This window comes from Crassostrea angulata, chromosome 5, assembly GCF_025612915.1.
Source record: "Crassostrea angulata isolate pt1a10 chromosome 5, ASM2561291v2, whole genome shotgun sequence".
NCBI lineage: Eukaryota > Metazoa > Mollusca > Bivalvia > Ostreida > Ostreidae > Magallana > Magallana angulata.
This window is the reverse complement of record NC_069115.1, coordinates 27,933,998-27,958,193: the sequence shown is the minus strand read 5'-3', so window position 1 is coordinate 27,958,193 and position 24,196 is coordinate 27,933,998. Positions and strand designations below refer to the sequence as shown.

The following is a 24,196-nucleotide window of genomic DNA, read 5'->3' as shown; positions in this document are numbered from 1 at the left end:
ACTCTTTTCAGTTATTAGTTTAGAATAAAGAGTACAATTTTAAAATCATGGTCAAAAGGCCACTTTTTGCTTCCTTAGAGAGGTTTTAAGGGCCTGAAAATGATAACTTTATCACATTTAAAAAGAATTAAAATTCAAGAGTTATCTCGCTTTGCTCAATGAATGATTAGCATTAGAGCTTTTGGCATACCAAAACTCTTGAATTTTAAATGAGTACTTTCTTATATATGAATTTTTAGAACTTTTATTTCAGGAAACAAACGATACAGTTGGATGAAAAATTCTGAAGTTGTCTTTCTTTGGGCATTTAATTTCTGAAATGTTAACGTGTGGGTATATGCTCATGATATTTTCCTAATTTTGAATATACAGATTCTGAGAAAAATATGATAAATTTAAATAAGGGATTTTAAGGGCTATCGAAAAGCCCTTCCTTTTTGTTGGAGACAAAAATAGGTCTAGTTATTATTATTCTTTTTCTCGACAGATTTTCCGTCAGCGATTTTTTGAAAACGGAAAGGATTTCAGAAATAACTATGCAACAGTCTTATAGCATTTTTTAATGTCACCAGTATGTAAGGTTTTGGACTTCCGGTTCCGGTACTTCCGGTTTACACAAGCAAAATAGTAGAAATTAAATGAATCAATATATTGTTTTTATTTTTAAAGGAAATTCGTTGTAATTTTACAGTTAGATCAACCATGTCGAGTTGTTTAAAAAGTAAAGCGGCGGCGAGTTTCTATCTCTTATCAGTTTTGAGATTTTAGGCCTCAAACTTGAGGAAAGGGGGGATGAAAAAATAAAAAATTCAGAAAAGCTTAGGAATGTTCTAAGACGGATAGATATTGTTCAAATAGATGTAATTGAGATATATTCCAAGTTTCATTGAATAGTATTGAGTATGAGCCGATGAAAATTGTCTATGGGAGTTTCTATGTTAAACTAAATTCACGCATGTAACGTTTTCTCAAACAGTTTTCAAGCAAATATTTTTATATTATGTATTTGCAATAAGGGACCTAATGCGCAGACCGGAAAAGGTCCTGGGAAAACAATTCTAAAAAATAAGGGATCTAAAGGGGTCATTATTAAAATCAGTCCTTTTGCTGTAACTTTTTCATTGTTTATCCGATTTTCAAAATCTTTTCGGTTTATAGTTCAGAATAAAGAGTACAATTTAAAAAATATGGTCCGAGGGGGCACTTTTTGACCCCTTAGAGGGGTTTTAAGGGTCTGAAACTGATAACTTTATCACAATCCAATTTCAAGAGTTATCTCGCTTTGCTCAATAAATGATTAGGATGGATATTGTTTAAATAGATGTAATTAAGATATATTCAAAGTTTCATTGAATAGTATTGAGTACTTCCGGTTTTATGAGCCGATGAAAATTGTCTATGGGAGTTTCTATGTTAAATGGAATTCACGCATGTAACATTTTCTCAAACAGTTTTCAAGCAAATATTTTTATATTTTGTATTTGCAATAAGGGACCTAATGCGCAGACCGGAAAAGGTCCTGGGAAAAAAATTTAAAAAAATAAGGGATCTGAAGGGGTCAATATTAAAAACGGTCCTTTAGCTGTAACTTTTAAATTGTTTATCGGATTTTCAAAATCTTTTCGGTTTATAGTTCAGAATAAAGAGTACAATTTAAAAACTATGGTCCAAGGGGCACTTTTTGACTCCTTATAAGGGTTTTAAGGGCCTGAAAATGATAACTTTATAACATTTCAAAAAAATTAAATTTCAAGAGTTATCTCGCTTTGCTCAATGAATGATTAGCATTAGAGCTATTGGCCTACCAAAAGTCTTGAATCATAGTTGAGTTCTTTCTTACATATGAATTTTTAGAACTTTTATTTCAGGAAACAAACGATATAACTGGATAAAAAATTCTGAAGTTGTCTTTCTTTGGGCATTTAATTTCTCAAATGTTAACGTGTGGGTATATGCTCATGATATTTTCCTAATTTTTAATCTACAGATTCTGCGAAAAATTATGAGAAATTTAAATAAGGGGTTTTAAGGGCTGTCGAAAAGCCCTTCCTTTTTGTTGGAGACAAAAATAGGTCTAGTTATTATTTTTCTTTTTCTCGACAGATTTTCCGTCAGCGATTTTTTTAAAACGGAAAGGATTTCAGAAATAACTATACAACAGTCTTATAGCATTTTTAAATGTCACCAGTATGTAAGGTTTTGGACTTCCGGTTCCGGTAGTTCCGGTTTACACAAGCAAAATAGTAGAAATTAAATGAATCAATATATTGTTTTTATTTTTAAAGGAAATTCGTTGTAATTTTAGAGTTAGATCAACCATGTTGAGTTGTTTAAAAAGTAAAGTTGCGGCGAGTTTCTATCTCTTATCAGTTTTGAGATTTTAGGCCTCAAACTTGAGAAAAGGGGGGATGAAAAAATTAAAAACTCAGAAAAGCTTAGGAATGTTTTAAGATGGTTAAGATTTTGTTTAAATAGAAGTAGTTAAGGTATATTTAAAGTTTCATTGAAAAGTATTAAGTACTTCCGGTTTTATGAGCCGATGAAAATTGCCTATAGGAGTTTCTATGTTAAATTGAATTCACGCATGTAACGTTTTCTCAAACAGTTTTCAAGCAAATATTTTTATATTTTGTATTTGTAATCAGGGACCTAATGCGCAGACCGGAAAATGTCTTGGGAAAAAAATTCTAAAAAATAAGGGATCTGAAAGGGTTAATATTAAAAACAGCCCTTTAGCTGTAACTTTTTTATTGTTAATCCGATTTTCAAACTCTTTTCGGTTTATAGTTTAGAATAAAGAGTACAATTTAAAAAATATGGTCCGAGGGGGCACTTTTTGACTCCTTATAGGGGTTTTAAGGGTCTGAAAATGATAACTTTATCCCAATTCAAAAAAATAAATTTCAAGAGTTATCTCGCTTTGCTCAATAAATATATATTGTTTACATAGACGTATTTAAGATATATTCAAAGTTTCATTGAATAGTATTGAGTACTTCCGGTTTTATGAGCCGATGAAAATTGTCTATGGCAGTTTCTATGTTAAATTGAATTCACGCATGTAACGTTTTCTCAAACAGTTTTTAAGCAAATATTTTCATATTTTGTAATTGTAATGAGGGACTAAATGCGCAGACCGGAAAAGGTTTTAGGAAAAAAATTCCGAAAATTGAGGGACCTGAAAGGATCAGTATTAAAAACAGCCCTTTAGCTATAACTTTTTTATTACTCATCCAATTTTCCAACTCTTTTCAGTTATTATTTTAGAATAAAGAGTACAATTTAAAACTCATGGTCAAAAGGGCCAATTTTTGACTCCTTATAGGGGTTATAAGGGCCTGAAAATGAAAACTTTATCACATTTCTAAAAATTAAAATTCAAGAGTTATCTCGCTTTGCTCAATGAATGAATAGCATTAGAGATTTAAGAATACCAACACACTTGAATCTTAAATGAGTACTTTCTTATATATGAATTTTAAGAACTTTTTTTTCAAGAAATAAACGATGTAGTTGGATAAAAAATTCTGCAGTTATCTTTCTTTGGGCATTTAATTTCTTAAATGTTAACGTGTGGGTATATGCTCATGATATTTTTTTTAATTTTTAAAATACAGATTTTGAGAGAAAATTTAATAAATTTAAATAAGGGGTGTTAAGGGCTGTCGAAAAGCCCTTCCTTTTTGTTGGAGACAAAAATAGGTCTAGTTAGGTTTGTTATTGACTGACTGCTGAAATATATCGGGTTGATCAATCTCATAGACGGTGAAACAAAGCTAGCCGAGCCGTCTATGAGATTGATCAACCCGATATATATTTTCCAGGGCAGTAGGAATCAAACCAAACGAAGTGTTTCGTTTTCTCGAGGACTATTAGATAAGGAATTAATTTACAAAAAGCGATGATCTACGCAAGTCCATGTTAAAATGGCCTTACATCTCGTCCAATTTTACACAGTGGATCTCTTCAAATTTACCGTTCTCACTTCTCAAATCCTTGTTGAGAATCCTCAAGCTGCACTCTTATTTTGTTGCTATCTAATTTTAGAAGTCTTCTCTCTTTCCTTCGCAGAGTTTTGAGCTAATTTTGACGCTCCCATTTTGGGGGGGGGGGGGGGGGTGCCATAGCCACAACTGCCCAAAAGTGAGTTTCAAAGGGCCGCTACTCTGATTTAAAACTAATTTTAAAGGCAACTTCTTCAAATAGTAGGCGGTCATATTGCCAAATTTTAATATATATTAAAATCCAACATCCGGAAATAGGAATATTTCTGAAATCACATGCCTTGTTTAAACCAATGAAAGTTTGACATTTCGGCCTGGAGGGAAAACAATGGGATATACTCGTCCTCGTTTTATTTTGCTTCTTTCGCTATTCATGGTAGTTGGCGATTTAAAGACATAGCGAATTCTTTTCAATTTTCAAATAAAAGAATAGTTAGTTTTAACTAGAATAAGTATTTATTTCAAACACTATGCCTTTGGCGAGATGTCTAGTATTTTGATACATATGTGCTATGTGGAAAATGTATTTGTAAATTTATATTTCAGTTGCTTTGATTCGTTAGTTCTGAAATCTGAGCACGTTACCCCATGCAGTGCTGTACACACATAAATATCCTATCAAAACAGGCACGTAGCATCACTTTTGAAATTGGGGGGGGGGGGGGGGGGGCAGACTCATCCAAAAAATCTTGACAAGCAAAAAAAAAAAAAGAAAAAATAGGGGAAATAGGAAGTTCCCAAAATCTTCAAAATCCTAAATCGGGGGGGGGGGGGGGGGGGGGGGGAGGCCTTATTATTTTCATATCAAAATTTGTTGTTGCGAGAAAAACTGGGGGGGGGGCAGGCCCGCCATGCCCCCCCCCCCACCCCCTGATGCTACGTGCCTGCAAAAACAGGAGACTATGGTATATGTACGTATAAAAAATTATCTTTAGATTAATTTGCTTCGTGGAAGTGTCTACAACTGGCTCTCCTGCAAAGCAGCGTAACTATACAGCTATAATATCATTACAGGCATGCATCTGGAAGTATTGCATAAACATACATATTCAACCGATCTTATTTATTATTCGTATTTATTTCTTAAAAATATCTTGCTAAATAATTTATGTTCAGTACATTTTGTGTTCATTTGTAGAATTCACCAACGAAGAAAACGGATCCGTCATTCTCTCAGTCCTCTCTCTCTCTCTCTCTCTCTCTCTCTCTGTGAGAGAGAGAGAGAGAGAGAGAGAGAGATTTTGTGTTTGTGAAGAATTTTTTAAAGAGTTAATTTCAAAGAGAAACTGGTGTCAAAAGCAAATATTGTAAGTTTACCTTTATATAAATTAATGAATATTTCCTTTAAGTAATCTTGTTATTTTGAAGAAACATTCTCTCCAAAATTTTACGAATTCATTTTTATGTAAACACTTTACATGCAAACAATACTCCAACATTGTTAATAGTTATTTATTTACCTCGTCAAGCGATGAGCTATATAAGTGTTTAAACATGTGTAGGTGCATTCTTAAAGTGATACATTTGAAGTGCAACATGTTTGTATAATCACAAAACAAAAATGTTTCTGTTGTAGTACTCAAGAGGTCTCTTGTATAGTTCACTGTTCAAGTCACAGTTTTGTTTTCATGCTTCCAACAGCGTAAGCGAAACGTTGTTCGAAGGAGTATGTTTTACTTTCTTAAACCGATCACATATCACGTGTTTCAAGGAATATCGAACATGGTAGTCAGTTAGCCACAAGAACGAGATGATGGAGCTGGCGGTAGTCCCCATGTACGTGAACCCCACGATGAGCGAGTAAGGCGGCATGCAATGCAAACACATAGCCAGAAGGAGGCTCATCATATGATAGGGCGACCACATGATCAGAAATGTCACATTTATAAGATACAGAGTCACAGCTGAAAAGTTGTTTTCGTACGCATAATACCCATATTGGTCTCTGGGCGTTCCGGCTGAGCGACTGCTTATTGATCTAGCGTTAGCTCGTGTGATTTTGCGGAAAGAGAAGAAATGGGTTATGATCATCACTAAGATCAGGAAAAAGGCTGGTAGAAAGAAAACCAGTATAGGCGATGCTACCGAAGCTTCGTCCACCAAGCCAAAGACACACATGTCTGTCATTTCTATCGGCGACTGTTGAAATCCGCCGACCCACAGTGGAATCACCACCACCATTCCGATGATCCAAGGAATAAGAAGGTAGATTTCTCTCTGAAATCGGAATTTCGCCGATTGGTAGAAGGAATGGAAACGGGCGTAAAAGAAACGGTCAATGGACATAAGCATCAGTGTCATGAAAGACGTGAAAGGAAGAAAGACATCCAGAATGACCCAGGCCCTACAAACAAACAGTCCCAGCTTCCACGTGGGACTTAGTTCATGATACACAACCAAAGAGGTCACGAACAGTCCCATGAGTAAGTTCATAAAGCAAAAGTTGAACACGCATGCGTACAGGGGTTGGCGTCGTAATTCTCGGGTCACAAGTGTCACATAACATAGGACGGAGTTCACAATTGTTGAAAGACATGTCAGAATGATGGCGTATACCGCAATAGGTTGGGAATGCACCTCATGTGCTTTTCCTATTTCCAGTATAAACGAAGTCCAGTTAGAATTGGCAGCATAGTCATACATGTAAATACTGTTGTGTTCATATAGGGTGTTGTTGTTCATCTGCAAAATGAAGGGATAATTTTTTATAAAACGTTGATATTTTAATCAACCACACACTGTTTAGCAGTGAGACATAGCAAGAAGTAATGTAAGAGTATGCTTTGTCCACGGGGTTGCAATTAAAAAGGGAGTGGCTGTCGTTCTTGATCTCTAAATCTTTCTTGTGACAATTAACTCTTGAAATTACCTTTAAAAATTCTAAAACAGTCGGGGATATGAAAGACACATTAAAGAGGCATGGTCACGATTTTTATAAAAATTTAATTTCCCGTTTTTAATTAATAATTACATGTACACTGCTTCAATATTGCAATGACACGAGCATCCTTCATGTAGCAAAGAAATATGAGCTCTGTATCTTGCTTAAATAAATATACGACCGACACTCAGATGATGGTTTTTTCATTTGAAATTCATTTAAAAAGCAATGGATAAGAATAAGAAAACAAGAAAAGAATAATAATGGATTTTTTAAAATTAAAATCGTGACCATGCCCTTTTATGGAACATTTTGTATCGTTGTTTCATTATATTATCAATGTCCTTTGTGTAATTATGTAGAAAAGTGTGTTATGAATTAAATATTTTAATGGAATTTTTCTTAAAATAAATAAAACTTAAATAATATCTTCAACAAAGAAAACAACTGCATTACGTACGATGTTAAATCATTTTTACAATCAACAAATCGATCAAAGTATTTACATTAAGAGCATTATAAAACACAGTGTAGTTGAACAAATGTTATTGACTATGGCCACTGTCTCAAAAAGGCATTCTAGATATGATCAGTGCAAGAAAAAACCCAGAAGATTTACGATGTTCTCTCTCTCTCTCTCTCTCTCTCTTTCTCTCTCTCTCTGGAAAAAAATCACAATCCACCGTTAAATATGCGATTTAGACAGACAAGAATCAGGTTTACATTTCTTTACATCGTCAGTTTGCAATGTCTTTCAATGTAAATGGCAAATACAAAATTGATACCTTATAAGCCCACGTCGAACCCCGGTAGTTCATTGCATAGCTCTCATCAGTTTGTTTTGAAAGGCAATTAAAGTTTCATATCTGCACTCTGCTATTTATATATGCACATTCCTAACACACAGCTAACTTTAAGACAAACACAGGTATAAATTCGTATTACTCATTAACATATCATTTATGCAAATTTCATTCATACGTCAAAAGATAATGGAATGTAAATAAACGTATTTTCTTTTTTTGTGTGGTTGTGTGTGTTTTGTAGGTGTTGTATCGCTGATGTACGCGAAGAAAGTTTACGAAGGAAAAACATAATATCACGATTTATAATGAAAATTTATTTATCCTACTTCATAAGTTGCATCCGTGGTTATTTTTAATTACACGCCGACGCAATGGTTTTGTGGAAGACGTCACGTTAATCTAGACGTAAACTCAATATGAACTTCTTCTAATCAATAAGCTACATCCTTTTGAAGAGACAAATATTGAGGATTTACCAAATGATTTATATACTTTCAATAATTTTTAATCACGTGACATTTCAGAATTTCAAAGACAAGAGTATTTAAATACTTTAAACATAATTCAAAATTAAAAGAAAAATTGTTTTTAATGAAGAGATCGAAAACAAGTGTTTGATTCTCTCAGTTTTATAGTTAATGACAATTTTTAATTCGGTTTAACTGTTATTAAAGTTTTTTTTAAAAGTAGAATTCAAAATGATCTTTTGTTATAGTTAATTTTTAGTTCTATCAAATTTCAAAATTTTAATGTATAAAATCATTAATATGCTACTGGGACCACAAATTATACAGGTACACCCCTTGTGCTAGTTCTACTACAATTATACGCTGTTTAGCTTTTCAATAACGAAATACAATGTATTTCATAATGGAAAAGTCGCATTATTCTTTGCAACGGTTGTAATGGCATTTTTTTTTAAAGAAATGGTTGGTTTCATTCTTTTTTTAAATTCTCGTAAATGCAATCATTAAATACTCGCAAAAGGTTTTTTTTGGTTTGAATATACAAACAAATCATCTAATTTTTATATTGTATATGTATATATAAAAGTACTCAAATAACAGTAAATATTTGTTGCATGATGGTAAGGCTATAGGAAAATATGAAGATTTATTATCCCCCAAAATCTTTTTTTTTTTAATCAGACATTATAATCTCTGTATTTTTCGCAGAAACGAAAACTGCTAAACCTGCTAAAACTAAATTGTTTCATCTTGTTGTATTAGAGTGATGATATTACACATTATTTTCAGCAAAATGGATATTGAATTTTACCTTTTTTAATTAAATCACAATTGTTTTATCATCACGCCAACTGGTAGCTACCGGCTCAACTTGGTTTCATCATGTCACATCGGTCGAACTTGCAATAGTATAGAATTACAGCGACGTATAGATCGCATATGAAATAAGTTTTAATATACTCTCCTAAGGTGCCCCCGTTACAATATAGATAACGTTTGTTTTAATTTGGAGAGAGGGGTGGTAAGTTTATCCAAAGAATCAATCCTCCAATATTAAATTAATTTTTCAAATTCAATAACACACGAACCATCTTCTTCTGGCAGGCGGATTTGACAATTGCGTATATTCTTCCTTTTTTATGTCTTGGATTTCAGTTGTAATCTCCGGCATATTGCGAATAAGTTGTAGGTCTATAGCCCTATGGGAAAATTCGGGGTCTTTCCCCTTAAACTTCAGACCAGCATCAAATTGTAAAAAAAAGTTTCATCTAGTATATACTAAGTATACACATCGTTTGATAGTATATTATAAGCACAGGCACTTGTTTCTGAAATAACCCTTCACCCGATAGTATAAAAACTACGATTCCATAAGGTAAACTTTATCACAGAAAAAGTACCAGTGATTTCATAAGCCTAACAGAAATGTTTTGCTCCTCTTAATAGGATCCATTTATTCTACGCTAGACGGAGATAGGGCACAAGCTAGACTGAAACAATGGGGAGTTTGTGGTGGCATTCTGGAAATCTAATTGGAACCACTATCAAGACAAGTATGCCTCTAATCATCCGGAATGTTGTAATGTTCTTTGATGTATGTGCTATAATATTGAGAAAAGAGGCTAAATGTATATAAACCTACACGGGTTCGGGGCGCATCTATAAGAGGAGAGACATTCTAAGGAGAGTATATCAGAACTTGTACATACCGGAATTTATGCAATTAACTGTCTTATCTCGAATCTCGAATATTGAACAAAAAAATGGCGTAGAAAATAATGATAATATGTTTTAGAAAGTTAAGGTTAATTACATGTATACAGAGGCGATCAAGAATTTAAACGGCTAGTATTTCTTAATAGTTGTTTATAAAAATAGAGGGAAAAAACAGGATCGGAAGAGGGTGTTCTCAAGGAAATCATTGTTCAGATTATGAATTGTTTTGAAGCCTGGACAGACATCAGTTTGATATGTGATTTCATTCATTATACATGCATACTAGTAATTTGTTATTGAACCTTAGATAAACTATAAAATACAGACGATATGTGTACACAGTGTGCCCATTCGAATTGTAGAGGGATCTTGGTCCTAAATACAGGCTGTAAACCAAACAAGGGTATTGGTTTTCCAAAACAAAAAAAAAAAGTCGGGCCGGGTGGGGGGGGGGGGGGGAGGGGGGAGTCAGCCAACGGCAAAGAAAAATCTGCAATATTGAATAATCCATTTAGTATAAATTTTATGAAAGAATTTTGAAATTAGAATTTAGCGTTTTATTTTTAGAGTTTTTTTTTTTAGTATTCAATTAGAATTTTGAAATTAAAACATATTTCCTACGATTTCTAGCAACCTCCATATAGTAAATAATACATGTGTAATGCAAATACGTATATAGATGAATAATATTATTCTAAATTGATACTGCTTAAATTAGCTAATTATGACGCTCGCACTGAAACTAAAAATGATTTTAATCCACCACCCCCCCCCCCAAAAAAATGAGATAATTATAAATATCCTGCCTCATGTCTTTGTGTGAATTTTCTTGTTCCTTTCATGTACCAATGATATTGTTTGAGAGATATAAAACATGCACATACTTTTTTTTTGGTTTTGTATTTTGGTTTTTATGGCTACATATAAAACAAGATATTGGTGCACGTGGCTAAAGGAACATGTGTACAAGGTCAGCCATAATCATATAAAGAACAAGAGTTCTGGGTGCCTCACATTAATCATAAGTGAAAATTGCATGGTAATATACCTAGAGGACGTTTATCTCCATCAATAAAGATAGGCACGCGTCTGCTAGACTGCTGACATTCAGTCACATGTCTTATACACATATATATCTCTAACTTTATTTAAAATTTCAATTAAACTATACCTAATGGCGTCATTGACTCAAACTACATTACGGTTGATATTTTTTTGTATTAAGTACTTTAATTAACGGACTCGTGGAGTTATATTAAAAAGTTAATACTAATGAACTTAAAACAAACGGAGATAAAAATTACTAGTAAAAAATCAATGTACTGAAGTACTGAAAGCCGGGCTCTTTTGATGTGTCTTTATGCATATTGTAAAGACTGAAATCTCTCTCTCTCTCTCTCTCTCTCTCTCATGTTTTTGATGTCGCCATAGCGTCAGAGAGCGACCAAATTTTGTAAAGTGCTATTAACAAAAATATGTCTGTCTAGTAGAAAAAAGTTCAACAGTTGCTGCCTTGAATTTTGCAACAATCGTAATATATTCAATCCCCATTTGTTCATCGCGAAGCGAAGTAGTTCATGGAAATTCGTGCGCTTTGTATGTGTCCAAAATGCATAGTCTTGTTTTTAAAACACGTTATTGATAAGAAAAGTAAAGAAGATAGACAATTCTCTCGAAATTAAAAAAAGAAACGAAATGCCAACACTTTTGACGAAACGTGGCTCTTTGTGTAATTATTTGGTATAGCGGAAGCTTTTACTTTGATGCTGTTTGGTTTTTTGTTTACTTTTGAAGTTGTACTGTTTATAGTAACATTGGCGATATGCCTACCTACACAGCCAGGACTCTGCTTTCAGCAGAGCCTGGCTAAAAATGAATGTTTGAGAAATGAGGCATTTTTGCTTGGGACTGACAACTGAGCGCAGGCAAAGGGACACTTGTTGATAATTTATTTCCGTGATATAAACTCTGATTGAAAGACAACGTTCTAGTAAAAAAAATTACATGTATAAAGTAGCAGTTATCCATGGCATCTTAAACACGTTCTCAAAAGATTATCCTTTCTAAACATTAGAGGAAATTTCATTTGAAACGACCCAGATATATTGAAATGCTGATTATATAACTATACTCTTACAAATGTGTGAAAAATATTCCATTAATGTGCGTGCACCATATTCGTGCCATACTCTGAGAATTGTTAATGGTTCATATTGAGTGAAATGCCCCGGCTCAAACAGAGTCTGGCTATCAAAATAAAAATATCTCGTCATATCTATTGAAAAAAAAAGTAACCCGGATAAACTCATCAGCTTCGTCATTATGCATGCATTTTTTGTGCCGATAAAGAGTTGCTATTTTAGTTCTTGCTATTGTATTGTATAAGGATTTTATAGCGTTTGAACAGTGCACCGCGTTAGAAATCACCGTTTATTTTAACAATACGTGGTAATTTTATTGAAAAATCCCAATGCCCTTATTGAATCGTAATTACATCGCCAATATTTTTTATAGAGCCGAAGAATGGCGACTAATTTCGGTCTTTGTTCTGCTTGCTGCGCCTTTATATTACACAGATATTTGTCGTGTTAGCTAAATTGGAGCATCGGGACTCAAGGTCATGAAGCAATCTGAGAGGAATGGATGGTCGAGACAATTTTTGAGGTTACATTAAAAGTCTTTAAGATAAAAAGCCCTTTTATATAGATATAGATAAAGAAGCGTATTCAATTTTAATCCTAAAATGATAATGTATGTTTGTGTTGTATGGCCAAAATTATCATTCGTAAAATTTTAAAGCAGATCTGACGGTTTATTAGTTGACCAATCAGCCTCCATAATCGGTTTATTTATTTTTTTCATTGGAAACACAAATAGACAAGAAATGTAATAAAAGATTGTACCCCTATAATAATAGTGATTACACAAAATTCAAGTGTCGTTATATTCATTTTAAGACTGTAATGATCGAATCTCATGACTTTTCCCCTTGCCGTGAGGTATATACATGTATATCGGACCTCGATAGCCCCCCTCCCCCCACCTCTCCCCCCTAACATACCGATACACACACTCACACTTAAAATTTCACACGAAATACATATATAACGAATGCGAAGCTCTAGTTTTGCTTATTTTTAAATGGCTGCTCGTTTAAGTTTTTAAAGCAAGTGTTCCTTCAAGTTATGCCAGAGTCAAAAATATCATCTAATTCTAGAAATATTTCTAAACACGAAAAGACTTAATTTATATTTCATTAAAAACAACTACATGCTTGGCTTAACGCTTTTGAAGTTTTGCTGTATGTAACACGCAATAGACTGCAGCTAAATATCGTTTGCAAATAACAGGAAAGGAACTTAGTACAGAAATATAGAATGAAAGTATTTAGTATGAAAATCATTAATAATGATAGTAACCAATTCAACTTTGACCAAAATTTTATTAAAGTGGCTTCTAAACGGTAGATAGATACATGTGATAATTACTCTTAAAAATGACACCCCCTCCCCCTTTTTCTTGGTCGAATTTCCACCGTACTCCCTCAAATAATCACAAGCCTCAAATTTATTATCACTTCTACAGAGAAATTATTATTATGACAAAAAAAAAATTATTTTATATATTAGTAGTATATCTAACAATTTCTCTAGAATAAAAAATGAATATAATATTAATTGATTTGAACATATTTTATTGTGTAAATAACACAAAAGGATTGGAAACAAGTTCTTGCAACTTACAAGTTCCTCTCCTAAAATTAATTAAATATATATATGGTACATGTCTTACCTTGATACTGATACAATCTCTGTCAAGTTTCCATGCAGAGTCAAAGCAGAAGTGAAGGATAAAGAAGAGGAGAGCCCTGATATCAGGATTAACAGTCGCCGCCTCCTTTTTATTAGTGTGATGCTAATAAAACGGCATCCAGTGATGTATCGGCTCACGTGCCTGTGGTACAGTAATTGGTGAGCCAAGCCGCGAACAGCAAATCGCTCGCTTGCCTGCCGAGTTCGTCTTATAAACGCCAGCAGTAGTTTCTACGTTACTGTATTTCATGCTGAAAACCATTCAGAAGAAAGAAATCAGTATGGTTTTTTAGATGTCAATCAATAATAGATAATGTTAAACATATTAATAACAATTACATGGAATACGCAGTAGCAAAAATAAATAAATAAATGAATAATTACAACATAAAAACGCGAAATTAACACCTTTAAAGATTTGGTTACTATAATAATCGTCAGCAGAAAGTTGATGATAAAACAGAGAAAATTTATTCTTTTGCTATGAAGAAGAAACCCGAACATTATTAATGATCCAACCAGAAACATTTATTAATGATTTTTTTTCCTTCCTAAGAATGAAGATTGATGATCTGCCACTATGTTGTGTATATAAAGCAGACAGTTCGTGACACAGCGTGTATATATCAATAATTATCTGCAGCAATCAACGAAGACGTGAACTGAAGCGAAATCGACTTCAATTTTGATGCGATAGAATCTATGAGTTGTCATATATTGATTTTGTTTGTTCAAATCTGCATCATTTGTATCATTAAGTTCTTATCAGTTAGCCATGCAAGGGGGAAAAGTAAAGATGACTTGTCAATAACTATATCCTGTTTTGGACTTTCTTGCTTTCCAAAGGCTAATTATAAGATATTGCACAAGGTATATAGACTGGGATTAGCAAATAAAAAGAATTTGTTTTAATTTCCGTCAGAAAGAAGAGAAAAAAATTCATGCCCTAATGCTATCAACTGCTGCAAGCCAAATAGAAAATACGGTGCAGAAAAAGAATGTACTTTATGATAGTAAAACGGAACCACTTGATTACAAGGAAACCTATGGAACGCTGCAACTGCCTTGTGTAGATAATCTTCATAATATAATGATACTTTAACATTACATGCTGATACTTTAACATTGCATTAGCATGTAATGTTAAAATACCATCATGTAATGTTGAAGTATTAGCATGTAATGTTAAAGTACTGTCTTTTCTGATATATTTCATTTTATCAAATAAAATAAACAACATGACTACTTTAAAGTAGTCTTCATAAGGCAGTTGAGGCGTTCCATAGAAACCCTCATAAGATCCATTAATGTGTAGGGCTAGTGGTGTAGTGGAGGAACTCCAATGAGGGGAATTTCTCCACAAATGTATATAATTAATATCTTATTTCTTCAATATGAGCAGGTATATGTCCGTTTGAGAGTTATTGTAATATTTGTGCTTATGATATGTAACATATGCAATATGCGTTGCTAGTTTCCGTTTGTCGTCGAAAGCATGTTTTCGGATTGTCTAGATGGCTGAATTGTTTACGCACTGGCCGCTCAATGCTAGGAAAGCAGGTTCTGCATGTCTATATGAGAATTCAAACCCCGACCGAGGCGGAGGTGAAACTCTAATAATACTTTTGCTTTTACGTATATATGTTTGTTGTATTTCCTTGTAATTTCGTTTAAAATAATCAACACATTTTGATTGACCATAATACGATTTTTGGGGGGAGGTGATTGGCGGTTAGAGTTAACGATGATATAGATAAATCAGTCAATAAAAACCACGCCCCCGTGATGGCGTGGATGTAAATGTCTGTATTCAGCAGAAAGTGAGAGGTGAGAAAGTGCACTACCGCAGAATCTATAACTCTATATGATTTTATGCTTATATGTAGAAATACGCACAGTGCTTTTGATCTTGAATTGCAACCTATAAATGTCTAGGGGGGAAAAGGAGATTCGATTCCCAATAATGACGGTTCTTTTTTGTAAATATGCTGAATAAGATATACCTGTTAACCTTGGGAATTGTATGAACTCGAATCCCCCTGGGGCTTTTGTTAAAATTTACTCATTTAAGATCATGATTTTGTTTTAATCAAAATTGCATATTTTTTCGCCTCTTTGACTTTTATATATATTTCTGATGCATCATTCTATTTATCATATTCAAGTATTTCTCTGCTAATTTGAGAAAATGTTTCAAGGTGTATTGAGCCACCTTAATTAATACTGAAATTAAAATAAAAATTAATAAATTGTGGTGCTAACATAAATGAAACGAAATAAAAAGTTTGCGCCATATTGTCTCATAGCTATTGCAACATCACTGGGAATTTCCGACCGAGCTAGGCAAAAAACACTGTTTTTCGCTAGATAAAAAAAAGCCCAAGATTAGACATGACATTACATGCGTTCATTGAAGTTTCAAATACAAATTGTCTCCTTCTTGCCTCCATCTTGTTAAATAAACAAGAAAATAAGAGATTTTTTTTCCAAAACAGTTTTCACAATCTAATAGAACCTCTCGCCCACTGTTTATAGACTTACAGTATTAATATTATTTCAATCAGTACTTGCAATTGCGTATCAAATTCACAGCAAAAAAAAAAAACAACCATAGTAGGGCGCCCAGTACTCTTTTCATCATACAACTTTACATGCAAATTGCATAATATTCCTGACTAATCTTGTTTATAGGGAGAAAACTGGTATACTTGTCAACATCTGGGAATCTAAATGTTGAAGTATTCTCGTCATTTCGGGCCGTCATCAACAGAAAAGGAGATGTATTTCTACACGCCGGCTTAATTCGTTTTATGTGTATGCGATTAAAAGATTTCTTCGTCAGTATATGAACATTTCCAAATCCACATCATTGTTGTTGTTCTCCCCCATATAATCATTTATCGATGTAATATTCTAAAAATAAAGCACACCTTCAAAGCATCAGTTGATAAGGGCGTACATCTGGCGGTGATATGAGGCAACCGGGCAGGAACTTACTTCAAGATTATATCATAAAAAAGGAATATTAGGGTTACAGAGCACCTGGGTCTTTGGCTTTGAAATTGAATTCAAAATAGTTTTAATTGCCTTTAATTTGATTGGCATGAATGAAGTTTATCAAAACTTCACTGTGCTTAAATTATATTCTTCACTGAAACTAAGAGACAAGTGTCTTTTTTGATCGCAGTTAATCTTTTCCTCTTGTTCACAGCGTTTGGATGCGCCTAGACAGAGTGTTCTATCGTTTTAATGACAGATGTCCTACGGACCCGGTTTAATGATAGAATTCGTCCTATATACTCGCTTCGTAGCAAATAATTTTTTTTATATCGCACTGTATCTCGCCTAAATTTTCATGATTGGTCTCATATACCTACAATGTTGCTCTTTTATAATCCCATATTACCACATTAACAGTTTTTGCAACAAAATCACTGCCACTTTTAACATCACGTTTGAAAATTCGCTGTTTATGGTCGCCATGTTAATGATAAAATCCGAGACAGTCCGAGTGCGATTTCCGACAAAATGGCAGGCAAATTCAAACAAGTATTTTAACAAAATGCCTTGGTACGATTCATTAAATGGATATTTTGTGGATAAAACTAGATATGCATGTTCATAAAGGTTTGTTATGTATAAAAATGTGTTTTCCCATGCAGACGCTGATCCGCTTCGCGGCTGCTACATTACAAGTATATGGGACGAATTCTTACTGTCTGGTCACAGTAAGATTATTCTTTCTAGGATGCGCCTACCATACCGAGTGATAATTAGCCGTTTGCTACATGTAGCGATTTTAATACCATTGTAAAAGGTCAGCGGTGACAGCGCCTTTTTTCCCTTCCTTTCCTCAACACAAGTGCATTTGAACTAATTTCGTCAACTGTTACTACACAGATGTATATAGGTCGTGGCATTTGGAACCAAGAGGCCGTTTCAAGTTCTCGGTAGACCAATCGCAACTTCTCAACCCCGGGCCTTTCCGGCAGGCTCGGAAAAACACCACGAATGTATTAATAACACTGGATGTTAGAATTTTATACAAAATGGATTGGCTTCCCATTAAAATAAGTATCGGCCAGACAGTCTTGTATGTCGCTTCTGTTTTATATTTTAGTGTATATCGTTTACTTTAATGAAGTATAGCTCACATCTCAACAGATCATGAAATGTGTTGTATTTATATCAAGTTCTATTTAAAAAAAGGGGGGGGGGGTTGTCATGGACGCCTAGGTAATACATTCGAGGTGTTTTTCCGAGCCTGCCGGAAAGGCCCGAGAAGTTGCGATTGCTCGGTAGACTAGACAGACTACCCAATCATCCATATTTGTGAATTTGTCCACTACAGAGGACTTGATAGACGGGATAACAGTCGCGTACCCGTTCCGAACAACGTAGCTCAGCTTAAACTTAGAACTCTGGTTAAGGTTTGGTTCCGGGTAATTCACACTCCACCTTAAAATGTATCTATATTGTTTACAAAATTATTTTAGCTCAGTCACATTTTATCATAAAAAGCACTTTTGCATTCGATTAATGTTTAATTTGTTTATCAAATTAATTTTTAGATAAAAAATATGTATGGTGAAACACTGGTGACACCCCATTCCCCTGATCCTGATATGTCGAAGCGTTACCTTTATATGTCCGATACGAGTAAGCCATGCCCGGATCTACAGGGGGGTGGGTCAGGGGGTCCAGACCGCCCCACCCCCCTGCAAAATTCAAATTGTTTTCAATTACATTTTTAAAAAAATACAAAAAGTATGCCTTGGGACCCCCCTAGCGAACTCAAATTACCAATAACCGTTGGTCTCCTGCCCCCCCCCCCCCCCACCCCGGAATAAAAATCTGCGCATGAGTAAGCTAAATGTCAGTCTAATATAACACCGCGATACTGATCTCCTTCATAATCGCACTGTTACAACTAATGAAGTTTATAGGCAGTGCTTCAAGTATGATATTATGATGTAAACGTATAATATTTAACCTGTACGAAAGCGGAAATTGATATTCAAATCAAATTAGCTTTAAGATATACAGCTAAATGTACTACGATTACAGTATATGCCTATGAAAGAGAGAGAGGAGAGAGAGAGAGAGAGAGAGTTAATTAAGCGGCAGTGTATCTTTTGGTGTAGACTTCTTAGATATCCAAGTGAATTTAATGTATCGTTTACATTACTTCTAATTATTCTTCCATTGAAATTCCGCGTTTAAAAATTTCACAGTTCTGTGGCTTTTTTCTTTTTTTTTGTATTTATCAAGACGCTTATCAAATTGTCCGATTGTCATTAAAGCCAACCACGACAAATATCAGCTTGATTTAACAATATACTTGAATTTACCGGTACATTAAGTACATGTACTACATTCATTGGCAAGACTGTTGGTGTTCAAAATCTAGTATGTTTGATGTTCAAAATATATGTTTGCGTTATTTCACATCAATTCGTTTTTTGAGTATTGATTGCAGTTTTTGTTTAGTCATTTCAAGTATTTTACATCACATCTTCGTAGTTTCAAAATTTGATATAAAAATGATTAAAAAAAAATAAATAAAAATTATCATCTTTTTAGTTTCAAAGTAAAATTTAAAAACAAACTTTGTTTTAAAAATTTCTTGCAGGGGGTGTAGAGGAAACGAACTTTCTGGAATGCAAAACAAAATGTCTTGTAAATAAAAATTCAGCACTTGACGTCATTCATATTTTATTTTTAAATAATGTAGACTATTTTCACATACATGTAATTAGATGTCACGTGCAAAGAAAAAACCGAGACTCGTGCTATAACAACTGATATCACAAGACTTACAAATAGACGTTGTGGCGTAAAGTGCTGTGTAATCTTACGTCTCTTTCTTGGTTACACCCTCTTCAAATTGCTTTTTATTTCTCTTTAAAGATCTGCTTTCGAACACCGATCGTCAATTCGAATGCATGAGGGACGTTATCTTCTGGGTTATTCTTGATTTTATTCTTATAACCATTTAAAAAAAGACCTTGGACTTTCGATAGGACCTAACAATCTATTTCTTGCATCAAAACGAGTTTAAATGATGCTGATTTCAAGAAGAATATACACAGATTTGCGTAGTCTTAGCTCAAAAGCCAGAAATATCTTGTTGATTTCACAGAGCCTTGACTGAGTTGCCAGCAATGAAATTGACAGACCTACCTCACATTGCTGTTTGACACAACTATCCAAAGTCCAAGCTCTTGTTAAAATGGTTCTATTTTCATTCATTGATTCCATTCATTATACCGTATATCCGGGGTTTTTTCGCGTGTCACAAAATATGACAAAATGGGGAAACTCTTTAACATTTTTAATATGTGACTGTCATATTTTGCGATTCAAAACGTTTTTTATAGAAAATGCTACATGATACAATTTCTACGAATTAATTATTGACATTCTAAAGAGATCGCGAACAAAGCGAAAATTAGATCATCGCAAAAATTATCAGATATACGGTATCATCTAAAATTTGAAAACAATCCATGGATAAAGTATACATAAGTGAAGTCACGATGAGTTTGTTTTACCGGCTATTTATGTTGATTTATATGGTTTTAAGCAGAAAGGCAACATAGTATTTTAGTATTATAGGTCCTTAAATTAAAGAAAAGAGCCATTCAGAGTAAGCTGTAAATATACCATAACACGCGTCTCGTTTAATCTGATGATCTGCGCATGGCAACTCGACGTGACCCCACTTTTTGGATAAAATTACTGTTCTAATAATGTGTATCTTTGGTTGTCATCTGCTTGTTGTCAAAAAAGGTTAAATCATATTCGCGAGGTTTTCCAACCAACTAATTAAAAATTTAAACGTAATTTGAAAAGAAATCATAGTGGGGTAATTTAATCCCCAATTTAACGCGCTGTGAAAAAAAAAATCATAGTGCGTTTCCACAAACCATGCATGTTTGTCCATATATAGAAGGTTCACCTTCGGCAAACGGCGCTCTGCCGATTCAAACCTGCTAATAATGATGTCATTGTCCAATTTGACTAATTCGTTATCTTCATGTAAATACCCAAGTTATGCTAGATGATGACCATTATGTGACCGATGGAATCACCCGATGTTTACCGAAGAATAGAAGGTTATTGATCTTATCTTAAAGTCAGATTTAGTAAAGAGGTATCAATAAATATTAAATAATTTTCATTTTTAAAGGCGTAGCCGTTAGAACCTTAACAGAAAAATATTAAAACTTCTTCATGTAATCATATACATGCATCCATACCATATCATCATATCTGCATCACATCCGACTTTTAACAACTAATTAACATTTAGCTCCAATTAAATATCGGTGCAGGGATTCGTGAATCTAAATAACAAATGCGTCACATGATCCAGCCAAATTGTAATTAAGATGGCATTTATTAAACCAACATATTATATATTTAAATTATTAAACTAAAATGTAAAGACTGATTGGGAAAAAAGAACTCCTTTATTTCAGCAATTTCCGCAAAATAACTATCAAGGCGGTTAGTTCCAGTTTTATTATGTGACTAAAACTCGCAAAAAGTTGCAGTATCTACCCTATTCCAGAAACTAAATAAATGTACAACCATCTACAACTAAAGGTAGTTATTGTATGTGTCTGAAGGCGTTGGCATGCCGAAGAATATCCAGTAAAGGATTTATTGAAAAATAATTACATGCCTGTACTAGACATCAGTATTATCATATATCTGTAAATATCAACAATTAATGATGACCCTCTAAAACGCGGATCATTTTATGGAGACGTTTGGGTATTAAATCATTCAGTGGTATGTTCAGTGCAATTGAGTTAAACACTAGGTTAACTCTCTCAGTGCAAGATAAAGATCGGTGGCGTCGGAAGCAAATTGAAAGTAGGGGGGGGGGGGTGGCAGACTTATCAAAAAATCTTGACAAGCTAAAAATAAAATTAAAAAAAATATAACCTTGAAAAAAATGCAGGGGGTGGGCGAATCCCCCCTCCACCCACCCCCCCCCCTCCCCGGTTCCGACGCCTATGAAGATTACCACAGGCATTACTTGCACTGAACAACTAATGCCTGCATCAGTTTCAGACCCTGGAGTAAATAAGGAAATCTATTGCAAAAATAATATCCTTTTCCTATCGGATGAGAGTGTATTGAGTTTGATATCATGTGACCATGCAGCTAATAAGATTTTTTTTATTATTTGTTCGCAAATCTACTTAACAACTACTTAAAATGTTAATTAGCTGTGAATATCTGTGCAGGGATTCGCGGAGTTAAATAACACATGCATCACATGATTCGGCCAAACTGTATGAAACGACATTTAATAAAGCAACATATTATATATTGATTAAAGAAATAGGGTCAGAAAGTACTACAAATGGCCTAGCAATTTCCCCGAGTTTTGTGTGTTTTCTGAATAAACATTACTTGATCACTATGCGTGTGGGCTATTTTGGTAAAACAAGAAGTGTACTTGATAATGCTAACTGCCGAAACCTATATCGGTTTTGACTTTTCCGGATATTTCCTCTACTTTTGCAAACTTCTACCCCCTCTCGGAAAAAATATTAAATAAAAATTCAAACATTGGTACCAAAGGTACGTTTTTACATTAGTTTTATTTTCCGACACGAATGCGCCCCATGCAAAAAATGCATATTAATGAAAATAATAAATTGTCGTCTGATCACCTGGCGCGTGCAGAGATGAAAGATGACAGCGCTGATTACCTTTTTTGCAATATTTTGATCTCTTTGATTACAACAATAACTGCTCTATTCCAGAAACTGCAAATATCTAAAATCAAAGGTTGTTATGGTACATGTATGTTTCTGTAGATGTTGGTAAGTTGAGAAATATCAAGTCTAGCAAATTTTGAGAAATAGTTAAATGTTTAAACAAGGCATCAGTATCAACATACATAATTATGTAAATATCAATTATTAATTATGACTCGCCAAAGATAGGGTGTACAATATTGCTCTACAAAACGCTTTTATAGAGACGTTTAGACTTAAAGAGAGCTCGATGGTTGTGGCCATTTTAGACTGTTTTGATCTCCTTTATAAGAAGAACTCTATATGAAAATATCGGAAATACCCTCATTCAAACGGTAACATATATTGATTCTATCTTTACTAAAGAATAGTTTATAGATAAAAAAAAAATCATATCTTGAAAATTTATGCAGATCTGAGGCTTAATTTGTTGATCATCCAGCTGTCTCCTTAAATCAATCGTTGGAGTGTATTTGAACCAAAAACTAGATGAACCTTCACGTCTCAAGATATGGACTACCATATTTTTGCTCTGGCCATTAAATAATGCCTGCATCCCTCGATAGCTAACGACCTAGCGATTCCCAATATTCACCTCGTTTGTTGAGGTGTAAATTCGTCTGGACCATATAATGAAGACGATTTGGATGTGACTAGTTGCTGATGATTTAGGAAGCTATCTTAATAGATGTTGGCAATAGCCGTGTGTTTTATTAAGTATTGATGCAATTGGCATGCAACACGAATAGTAACTTCTTACTAAAATTGCATACAAATATACGTATTTTGGTATTCAAAATTCATCAGCTCTCGGGGTTTATAACTGAACTCTCATCCTGCGAAACTCATTCTCGTTGTCAACTACAAATTTTTAATTTTGATTATTAAAAAAAATTATATTTTGCTACTGACATTTCCTGACACAATGTACATGTAGATAAAAAACGGGACTGTCGGAAAACAGACAGCACACAGACTATAGTCTTTTTGGGAAAAAAAAATTCTACATGTAACGTTAGCTGATGTCCTGAATAGTTCTGACCTTTATATTGATAATAATTGATTTATTATCGATTTTTGTAATACCGATATATCTTTGATAGGGATTTATGTACATTGTGTAGTATGCATGTTCAATGAAGCCATACTGTTACTGTTGATTTCTAATTAAACGTGAGAAAATAGTTTTCGCGTGAAATCGCGAGAGGCAACCCTAGCGAATTTAAAAAAAAAAAATTCCTCTTTTTTTCAGACAGTTTTAAACTAAATATAATTTATGACAGAACAATTGCTGATCGCGATTTTATATTCTCAAGATTTGATACAAAACATCAAATCGCGGGCCGCCCCGAGTACGCGAAGCAGTCCCGCCCTCGGGGTGATGATGACGTCTTCTGCGGCACCTGCTGCCGCGTTTCCGATCCTCCCTATTTTGATGTTGTCTCCGATCGTTTTCGATGTTCTGAAATTTCTTACACAGATTTAAAAATAAAAAGAATCTAAATAATTGTTTTCTAAAAGACATTACCATGCTTTATTTCGCGACAAAAATATTTTCTTTGCCAGACGACAAATGTCTTCGAAATTGCATTGTAGCTAACCAGTTATTGTTTTAGAGTATAATTTACAATGGGACCTTTGATCAGATTAATTTTGATCATAGTATACTACATGCACTATAATACTAGTATTCAATCTAGATAAATAATTATTCAAGTTTAGATAAGAAT

General features: G+C 33.9%; 1 protein-coding gene across 2 annotated transcripts; it reads right to left on the bottom strand.

Annotated features, from left to right (window-relative positions):
- Positions 1 to 5,440: 5,440 nt before the first annotated feature.
- On the bottom strand, positions 5,441 to 13,891 carry LOC128184589 (beta-2 adrenergic receptor-like). 2 transcript variants are annotated; one of them, XM_052854138.1, is made up of 2 exons: positions 13,667 to 13,891; positions 5,441 to 6,686 (listed from the first exon to the last, which is right to left on the bottom strand). In XM_052854138.1, exon 2 carries the CDS (start codon positions 6,684 to 6,686, stop codon positions 5,631 to 5,633), a length of 1,056 nt encoding a protein of 351 aa, XP_052710098.1. In that variant the 5' UTR covers positions 13,667 to 13,891; the 3' UTR covers positions 5,441 to 5,630. The 2 variants fall into 2 exon arrangements, with proteins under 2 accessions (XP_052710098.1, XP_052710097.1); XM_052854137.1 differs by lacking the exon at positions 13,667 to 13,891 and adding an exon at positions 7,671 to 7,738.
- Between the last annotated feature and the right edge of the window lie 10,305 nt (positions 13,892 to 24,196).